The 10,382-nt window shown below is 53.5% G+C and overlaps 1 protein-coding gene across 1 annotated transcript; it reads right to left on the bottom strand.

Annotated features, from left to right (window-relative positions):
* Positions 1–1,372: 1,372 nt before the first annotated feature.
* FAM110D (family with sequence similarity 110 member D) lies at positions 1,373–4,447 on the bottom strand. The gene is made up of 2 exons (XM_049774993.1): positions 4,404–4,447; positions 1,373–2,294 (listed from the first exon to the last, which is right to left on the bottom strand). Exon 2 carries the CDS (start codon positions 2,198–2,200, stop codon positions 1,373–1,375), a length of 828 nt encoding a protein of 275 aa, XP_049630950.1. The 5' UTR covers positions 2,201–2,294; positions 4,404–4,447.
* Between the last annotated feature and the right edge of the window lie 5,935 nt (positions 4,448–10,382).

Here is a 10,382-nt window from a genome sequence, read left to right on the forward strand (position 1 = left end):
TCATCGAAGGAGTGAAGAGAAAGGGACAGCGAATGTGCGGGTGTTCCATGTGAGGCGAGGAAGGTGGGGGTCTTGGGTGTGAAGCAAAGGAAGCTAGTGGAAAGTTATGAGGCTCCAGGCTCCGGGTTTGGTTGGTAAAATCCTGGATTAACCTGCCCCTTTATACTGTCCTCGCTCAACCATTTATACCGAAAGGGGGCAGCAAACCTCCAGAAATTAGGGGAGTTTTAGGGCCCCAGATTTCTTTACTTTTTTTTTTTTTTTTTTTTTTTGGTTTTTGGGCCACACCCTGTGACGCTCAGGGGTTACTCCTGGCTATGCGCTCAGAAGTTGCTCCTGGCTTCTTGGGGGACCATATGGGACGCCGGGGGATCGAACCGCGGTCCGTCCTAGGCTAGCGCAGGCAAGGCAGGCACCTTACCTCCAGCGCCACCGCCCGGCCCCTTCTTTACTTTTTTTACTTTTTTGTTTGTTTTTGGGCCACACCCGGCTCTGCGTTCAGAAATCGCTCCTGGCAAGCTCGGGGGACCCTTGGGGATGCTGGGGATCGATCCCGGGTCGGCCGTGTGCAAGGCAAATGCGCTACTCGCTGTGCAATCACTCTGGCCCCAAGGCCCCAGATTTCTGAAACTCCCCTCCAAATTACTCAAACGCCAGGTTCCCGCTGCCCAGAGTCAGTGGCGCAGACCTTAAGAACCGCGTAAGTATTGAATGGACCGACAGTGACCATAACGGCTGCCATTTCTCTAGCACTTCTGTTGCTGGCTCTGTGCCACGAGTTTTACGGTTTTCTCCAACATTTTGATTCGATGGGTGCAGCTGCCCTTCAAAACCCAGCGCCCTTGCCTTGCACTAGGCCAACACAGGGCGGACCCCTGTTCGATTCCTGGCGTCCCATAGGGTCCCCCGGAGCCTGCCAGGAGAGATTTCTGAGCGTAGAGCCAGGAGTATAATCCCTGAGCGCCTCCGGGTGTGACCCCAAACAAACCCAGCGCACGCCCACCCAACCCAGTCCGCAACGTCTCCAACAATCTCCCGAAACTTCAAGAATACCTTGACTTTATTCAGCAGGTTTTTCAACCTTCCCGGCGCAGTTTTCACTCATCCGACCCGGCCACAACGGCGAGGTGTGGAGACCTTCCCCTCCCGCTGCATAGTCTGTGCCTGGAGCTCTGTTCTCAGGCATCACTCGTGGAGGAAAAACTCGGGGTGTGGAGAGTTTGGTCTCTTGGCCCGGAAAGCCGCGCGCGAGCCAGAGCGAATATGGCCCAGAGGCCCCCGGTGCCTCCGAAGGGGCCGTCCCATCCGCGCCCGCTCCCGCCCCGGACACCCCAGGCGTCTCCGCAGGGCCCGGGCTCCCCGCCTGCGACCCTCACACCTCCGACTCGCGCGGCGAGCCCCGGGCGCGCTGGCATCGATAGAGCCACTGGATGACGCGCGCGTTGCGCTCCACCACCGACACCTGGGGCCGCCCGTCCCGCGCCGAGCCCGCCGCCTCCGAGCCGCCGCCGCCGCCTCCGTCCGCGCCGTCGGGCCGGTCGGTCCAGCCGTCGCTGGAAGAAGACCAGTCGCTGGCGTCCTGGGAATCCGGCGGCGGCGGCGTCCCGGGCTGGGGGCCGGGCTCGGCGCCCCAGCTCTGCGGAGAGAAGCGCTCGGCGCCGAGCACCTCGACCAGCGCGCGCTCCAGGCCGCAGTAGTTGAAGAAGCGCTCCTTCTCCGACAGGGGCAGCGAACACGTGGGGCACAGCGCCCGTTTCCCCACCACCCCTTCAGGGGGCTCTTGGGGCGCGACCCAGTCTCTGGGAGCCGCGGGGCGCTCGGCTGGGCTCGGGGTGCTGGAGGCGGCGTCTCTAGGAGAGCCCAGGAAGAGGCGCCGCACCAGGCCCTGGCCCTTGGCGTTCTCTTTGTTCACCGACGCCTTGCAGTCCCGCTTCTGGCGGTAGAAGATGAGGGAGTCGGGTCTCGGCAGCCTCCGGCCACTGCCCCGGCGGGCGGGTCTGGGCGTCCTGGGCGATGCGGGGGGTCCCAGCTCATTGCAGGGGTGCGGAGTGAGCGGTCTGGGACTCCCTCGCAGGGCCGGCTCCTGGCGTCGCGCTATCAGCTGGTGCGTTTTGACATACTTGGCTTTGTCGGCCTCTAACCTCTCCACAGCGCTAGGGGTGCGTCCTCTGGATGGGGTGTAGGGAGAGGCCATCAGCATCTTAGTGAAGCTGGACGGGATAGCGCCCCATAAGCCGCCGGCTTTAAGGAGCTAGTTGAGGAGCCAATAACAGTTGGCTGAGGTTCTCTGGGATCTGCAGGGAAGTGAGAATGGTCAGGAGGAGAGTAAATGTTTTTGCACCATTCTTGCAGGTGCAAGAACTCTTCATTTTCCATCCACTTCTACCAGTCAGCCCATCTCTTGCCCAGAACAGAGGCTGGGTTTTTCCTCACCCCCTCAAAGACATTGGAGAGAGCTCCTGACTACTCAGAAACATTCCCCCTTTGAGGGTGCCCTTATCACGCCTCAGGGCCATGCTGGGCATGCAGGGCATTTGGAAAAGGAAATGGCACTGGTCCTGCTCAATTCTCGAAAATGACTTCTACCGGAAAAAATACTTCTTCCCAAGCAAGCAACTTGGAGTCCAAGACAAGGAGGAGGTTTCCCCCGACACAGGCTGGTTCCAGCAGGGCCCACCCTTCCCGCCCCCAGCACTGAGGTCAGGGACAGAACCACAGGGTAGCAGTCTCCAGTAATTGCAGCCAACAGTCCTGCCCAGACTCAGCAGAGTCATCAAGGAAGGAGGGGGTGACTGTCACCAGGTCACCACGTCTGTCTGCTACCTGCCACTGGCACTGTCCCTGCCTTGAGAATTCCAAAATGCCCAACTGAAGACCCCACATTATCAATTTCTGCATTTCCATTTCGCAGAAGAAGCGAGGACCCAGAAAATAGGGGATCTCCTCAGGTTTCTTCCTCAGGGAGAAGGGGACAGAGCTGGAACCCATGTCTTTTGTATCACAGTTCACAGCTGGTTCAGCTCAGTTCTCTCCCCTGTCTGTAAGATCTTCCCTCTGACGTTTGGTATCTATTCCTGCTATCCTAAAACCAAGCTTTTTTTTTTTTTTTTTTGTTAGAGATGCGTCCTAAAAGTTCTCCCATAAATGGTCCTCAATAAGCAGAACTGCCAGGAAGCAGGGAGATAAATCAAGTGGTGGAGCACTTGACTAACTTGCACTTTGAGTTTGATCCCAGCACTTTTATATCCTCCAAACAAGGCTGGGTGCAGCCCTGTACCATCAGGTAGGTGTTACGCTGATAGTTGATGATTGACCTAAGCAGCATTGATTGTCACAAGGAGCACCAAACCATGAGTACCCTCCTCAAACATCTGGGATGGCTCTATGAGAAAAAAACAAACAAACAAACACCAATCTATGCTCCCAAGAATCTACCCTCAGGGTCCTGCTCTCTTCTTCTGAGACCCTTCAATCCTGTTCCCCTCCCCCTTCTGCTGAGAAAGCTGTAAATCAGGAGCTGACAGGACAACAACAGAAGGGGCCACCCACATGGCTCAGCACACCTCACCCTATCCTTGCCCTCCGGTCCCCTATTCACTATTCAGCTGATTAGATGAGGGGCACACATAGGAACAGAACATCAGAAGCTAAGGGGACCCAGATTTGGATTCAGAAGCAATGAAGGAACAGAATTTCCCCAGGATGAGGAAGGGGTGTGCCATGAAAGCCTGAGGGCTAAGATTTTGCCAACCCTGCCCCCAGCTCACCCTGTTCAGCCTCTCTCTGTACACACACACACACACACACACACACACACACACACACACACACACACACACACACACACGCAGGCACAGGCACACACACACACAGACACGCACACACACACACACAGACACACACAGACACCCCCCCCACACACACACCCCAGTCCTCTTCCCCCTCCACACACATACCCATTTGGTGCACAGACAGTTAGTGATGAGAAACCCAAGCAGCCCAGATATCCTGTGCCTTCCTCCTGGCTCCACAGTACCAGGCAGGCTAACTGGTCAGAGGCCAAGGTTTGAGGAGGGCACTGAGCTTGACTGACCTCATAGTACCCTCTTATTCCCTCCTCCTTTCCCCAGTCTTGAGCAGGGATGCTATAAAAAGTCCCTAAACACAGGGACCAAAATAGCCCACTGTCCTGTCTCCTCCCACCCCAGCTTGCTCTGATCCCAACCACCCTCTGATCAGGTCTGGCAAACCTCCTTTGCCCTCTCTTTCTTGCCCACTTTCTTCTAGTCCTGGACGAATGGTCTGAACCTAGCCCCAGACCCTAACTATGAAAGTGGGCCGAGGGACTCTGTAACCCCCAGCCTCAGCCCCCTCGGCACTGGGCTCCAGTGTTCCATGCTCACCTCTGCAGGAGGTTAAAAGCTGGGCTCCATGGGTAGGGCCAGACTGAGGGTGGCAGGGACAGCAGGGACCAGAAGTAACTTCTGTGGCTGCCTAACCTCACTCTCCACAGGAAAAGGCCAGAGTGCCTCCACCCCCCCCCCCCCAGATTAACCCTTGCCTTCCTGACCCGTGCTGCCCTGCCGGTTAACTCCTTCCTGATTTGCCTCTGTGCCAGAAGATCTTTGGGCCTGGGCCAGCAACTCTATTTCACACATGGTCACACAGGCCCTGACAAGCTCAATGATCTATCAGGAGGCACACTGAAATGGGGTCACAACTAGGACCCCTAACTAGGGGTCAGAACTAGGGGTCAGAAACCTGGGGTGCGGACAAGGGTCAGGGCAGATAAACTCAGCAGGTTGGCTCCTTGGAGAGAAGGGGAAGCAGAACACGGTTCTATCTGCTGGGCTTTTTGCTGGATCACAAGTTTTGACCTGTTTGGGTTCCAGGAGTGGAGTGCCAGATCTGCCCTTCCTAGGGATGAAGCCAGGAATTGATCCCTCCAGGCAGAGGTGTGGTGATGCCTGGAAGTGCACAGGCCAGCCTACCTCAGGTCTTGACATGAGGTATCCCCAGAACCCATTGGAGGATCCTCTGCCCACGTCCTGTGGTTGTGTGAGTGTGTGTGTGTGTGTGTGTGTGTGTGTGTATGTGTGTGTGTGTCAATGGAACTGGCTGGGAAAGGGGATGAGGGAGACTGAGCCCCCAATCTCCTGTGCCCTCACTGGGGACTTCTAGAGCTGGCCATTACTTATCCACAGTATCTTGCACCTCCCCTCTCTGTAAAAGGAAAAGGCCAACACTCAATGCTCATAGAGCAATACCAAAGGGCAACCCTCTCCCCTTCCTTCCTTTCTAGCTCTTTTTTTTTTTTTTTTTTTTTTTTTTGGTTTTTCGGGCCACACCCGTTTGATGCTCAGGGGTTACTCCTGGCTAAGCGCTCAGAAATCGCCCATGGCTTGGGGGGACCATATGGGATGCCAGGGGATCGAACTGCGGTCCTTCCTTGGCTAGCACTTGCAAGGCAGACACCTTACCTCTACGCCACCTCGCCGGCCCCCCTTCTTGCTCTTTTTATTTCCTTGGAGTACTGGGGAGAGATTCCAACATTTCATGCATTTGATGCAAGCACTTTATGATTGGGTCCCAACTTCTTTCTAGCTCAAGTTCATTTTCATTTCTGACTTAATTTTTTTAAAAGACAGGTAACCAGGTGGCAGGTTGGAAGGTAGCTGGATGTACTCAAAGCAACAGTCTCTTCTAGCCCTTTTTTAAAAGGCCCTTTTAAATATATGCAAAACACACTAATGGCTGTGATCTCTTGACTTCTCTCACACCACTCCTTTGACTCTTCCAAAAACCCTAGACAGAAAGTCCAGGAGCCCACCCCCAGGTTCACTCTAACTATGCACCCTCTGCCTGTCAAGTACTGACTTTAAAAGTCAGAAAGTCTATCTATTCCTAAAAGATTTCTATATATTTTTTTAATTGGGGGTAGGGAAATTTAGAACTACACCCAGCAGTGCTTAGGTGCTATTCCCAGTTCCGTGCTTAAGAAGTCATTCCTGACAGTGCTCAGAGTGGGGTCCTCCTGCTTGTTTTGCTGGCACGCAAGCTGTTGAGTATCTTTCCTTCCTAAAATATTGCTTTTATTTATTTACTTATATCGATTTTTAGAGGACTACACCTAGCAGGGCTCATGGCTGACTCTTGGCTGCGTGCTCAGTGATCACTCCTGGCAGTGCTCTGGGGACCATATAAGGTATTGGAGACTGAACCTAGGTTGACTGCTTGTAAGGCAAGCACCCTACACATTGTACTATTTCTCTGACTCCTGTTTTTATTAATTAATTTATTTATTTTGGTTTTGGAACCATACCTGACAGTGCTCAAAGGTTACTCCTGGCTCTATGCTCAGGAATTACTCCTGGCAGGCTCAGGGGAACCATATGGGATGCTAAGAATTAAGCCAGGTCTGCTGTAGGCAAGGCAAGCACCTATGCTATCGCACCAGTCTCTAAAAGTTGATTTTAGAGAGGTGACTCTGAGACCACTCTTGACAGTTCTTTGGGGGCCATGGTGCTAGAGATGGAATCCAGGACCTCACACATGCCAGGCATATGCTTTACCACTTGAGCAGTTTTCCTACCCGTTGGAAACTTTTATTTCCTAGATAAAGGGAGCCATTTCTCTGATAGTTTCATATTGTGTTGTTATAGACAGAACCTTACACAATGCTTTTATGTACCTTATCACAAAAACTACCTTGGGGGAGCAGTTTTTTTTTTCCCATTTAAAGAAATGGACACTCAGCAAAGGTGAAATAATTTCTCCATGCTCACACAATGTATAACAATATCAGCTAACTTCTATTGAGAGATTAATATATTCTAGGTGCTGTTCTGATGGACATCCTCCAAACAAGCCCATGGAAATAGGCTCTTTTGTTCTCTTAATTTGATAGAGGATAGTTGGAGTTTGCTGGTGGTAACCTGGGGTCTGGCCACAAGGGGTTAAAGCAGAGAGTCTGGGCAGGGCCAAGCTGGGATGCTGTCAATGACAGGAAACCTGGCCTGCAAGGAGGGGGAGGATAGGGCTGTTGTGTCTGAATTGATACAACCCCCATCCCTTTGATTTTAAAAGAGCATCCGGGCTTGGCTCTGTGGAAGAGCCTGCTTGTGGCTCCTTCTTAGACTTTTGCTAGGAGTCAAAGTCAGATACTGGGTTCTAGTAAGAGGGGATTCTGTTGCCTCTCGGCAGTCCCTGATCTGATGAGAAGTGTCCTCAGGAGCACTCAGAGATGGAAAGTGTTGGTAGAAGTGCCCCACAGCTTCAGTGCCAGGGATATAGCCTTTCTCTGCTAGCAGAGCAGAGATATGGAAAGCAGCCTTGGCGGTGGGTGGATGGGGGAGAGGTGAGGAGGTGATGAGGGAGCACTACAGTCCTGGGTCTCTTGTTTTCATGTGTGGCACCAGATCATTTTCATCTTTCTGTTCCTGGTTCTCTAGAGATCCTTTAAGTGATTCTTCCAGGCCCAGGTCCAGACAAGGGAGGAGGCCAAATCTAAGGAATGTTTCCTTCCTATTTCCCAGCTCATTCCCATCCACCTTGAGGATAGATTGGAAGGAACCTGAGTCAGAACCTAGTTTTTCCAGAAGTTGGGGGAGGACGAGGAGTAAAGGGAACAAGGAATCATTTCTGGTCAGTGTGGGGATGGTTAGCCAGACTCTTCAGATCAGTTTCAGAACTAGCCCCACACTTGGCACCTGAAGAAATGTGTGTACCCCTCCATCTCCAGTCAGCTAGGACTGCCACACCTGGGTTGGGGAGAGGCCTGGTTTGTTTTGTTTTGTTTTGTTTTTTTGGGTCACACCCCGTAGTGCTCAGGGTTACTCTGAGCTCAGAAATCGCTCCTGGCAGGCTAGGGGGGCCAAATGGGATGCTGGGATTCGAAACACCGACCTTCTGCATGCAAGGCAAACGTCTTACCTCCATGCTATCTCTGGGGCCCCAAGAGAGAGGGCTGGTTTTAAAATATATTCAAACAGGGGGCCTCAAGCAAGAGTTAAGGCTCTGCTTAAAATAGACAACAGCTTTGTATCAGCTTTGGTGAGGCACAAAGTGGCTGAAACTACCTGGGTTTGAGGGCAAATGTTAGAGAAGTGGGTGAGCCTCCCTCTAGCAGGACCCCTAACACCTTACATTTAAATCTTTTCTTTTCACCCCTGCAGTCAATCTTTTGTTCTCAACCCTACTGTCTCACTCTCAGCTGCCTTCAGCAAATCACCCTGGACACAGGGTCAGCAGATAGGTCAAATGCAGTTTGGCTCAAGAGACTCATCTGGGGGTGGGGTTCTGGAAGGGGTGTCGATTTGAAGGAAGATCACAATTCCTGTGGGAGCAGAGCTGACATGACAGGAACAGAGCATGAATTCTGGGGAGAGGATATTTCCGGGTCTGGCCAGTAGATGTGGGGGGGGGGGGGGGAGAGGGAGGTGGCAGGCAGGCAGGCAGGCAGGGGCTTTCAAACAGGAAGAGTTCTCCAAGCTAGACCTGGAAGGGATTTGGGGGTGTGGCTTGGAGGACAGCTTGATGACTGAAGAGCAGTGGGGGGACAAATAGTGGGAGTAGCAGAATCCAGGAGTCACTAAGGGACTCGGGTAGGGGCTGTTGAGGCGGGGAGATAGATGCTTGGGAGGGTGGAGAGCGACTTAAGAAGAAGATAGAGGGGCCGGAGAGATAGCATGGAGGTAAGGCGTTTGCCTCTCATGCAGGAGGTCATCGGTTCGAATCCCGGCGTCCCATATATGGTCCTCCCGTGCCTGCCAGGAGCAATTTCTGAGCCTGGAGCCAGGAATAACCCCTGAGCACTGCCGGGTGTGACCCAAAAACCACAAAAAAAAAAAAAAAAAAAAAAAAAAAAAAAAAAAAAAAGAAGAAGATAGAGTGCTGGGAAGGAAGGGGTTTTGAGAAGAGATGGCCTCGGTGAGGTCTTGGGGACCCTGAGGAAAGGCAGACTCAGAGATAAAAGGGCTCCAGGGGCTGGGGAGAGGGGGCGGTTTCAGGGGCCGGTTCCCCAGCTACCCCGCAGAGATTAGAGCGACTCAGCTCGCGTTTGGCGCTTTCCGGTTCGGAAAGAATCTCAGCACAACAATAGCCGGACTCCTGTGCCCTCTGGCTCCGCCGGGTGTGGTCTGGGCCCGCGGGCGCCCTGCACCCCCTGCCCAGCCCGCACTGGTGGGGGGCGGAGCGGGGAGCTGAGAGCACGAGGTCACCGACCACTTTTTCCTGAGCACCCTTAGGTTGCTGCGGAACTCCGGAGGCTGATGTTTCCTGGCCCCGGGGCCCGTAGCTGGCTGCCGCAGATGTGGGTGCCCAGTTCCGGTGCCCGCTCCGCCCGTTCTCAGCGCGCAGTGCTCAGCCCGCGGGTTCAGGCGGCCCGGGGACAGGCGCGCAGCCCGAACGCGCAGCCCGCTCGCCTTGAGCCCGCGCCAAGCTGGGCGCTCGGCCAGCTTCGACGGCGCTACCAGGCCCTCGCCGCCTGTGGCCCGCCCTTTGTCCGGCCTGTGGGCTCGGTGCAACCCAAACAGAAGCCTGGCCTGGAAGGGCAGCCCCCCACGCCTGCCTAGCCCTCGTCTGGTCGCCATCAGTGCCCCTGCCACCCGGCAACAAAAACCACCGGTGTAGATGGAATCAAGTAGGGGACAAGGGGCCAGAACAGCGGATTAGGTGTTTGTTTACCTTGCACTCAGTCGCCGGGGGTCCATCTTTGGCACCCCACATGGTCGATCCACTGAGCCCTCCAGAGTGATCCCTGAGCGAAGATCCAGGAGTAAGCCCTAAGTACTGCCGGCTGTGGTCCCCCAAAACATTCAAGACAAAACTGACTGTGTTGGGGGACATAGGGGCTTCTCATGGAACCTCTTTGTCCTGACAAAATATACTGATATTTTTGTTAAAGGGCTAGCGGTATTTTTAAAGAAGACGGTAAAGATTTGAAAATGTGGGGACCCGAGCGATAGTATAGTGGGGAGGGTGCTTGATTGCTTGTGGGCGGACTAGGGTTCAATCCTTAGCACCCCATAAGGTTCCTGAGCTCAACAGAAGTAAACCCTGAGCACTGGCAGCTGTGGGCCACAAAACAAACAAAAAACGATCAGAAAATGTTATAAACTGTGTTTTTATTCCATAATGTCTGTTTTTCTCATTTTGATTTTAGCAAAATGACTAATTATGTTTACACTTCGAAGTGATTTGTTGCACTGCTAGTAATACCTAATTAGACGATCTCTTTTGGGGCCGTGTTTTTGTTTTGTTTTGTTTGAGCCACACCCAGTGATGTTCAGGGGTTACTCCTGGCTATGCGCTCAGAAATCACTCCTGGTTCAGGGGACTCTATGGGACGGTGATAGAACCCAAGTCCGTCCTGGGCAGCCATG

Source organism: Suncus etruscus, chromosome 6 (assembly GCF_024139225.1).
Source record: "Suncus etruscus isolate mSunEtr1 chromosome 6, mSunEtr1.pri.cur, whole genome shotgun sequence".
NCBI classification, from domain to species: Eukaryota; Metazoa; Chordata; class Mammalia; order Eulipotyphla; family Soricidae; genus Suncus; species Suncus etruscus.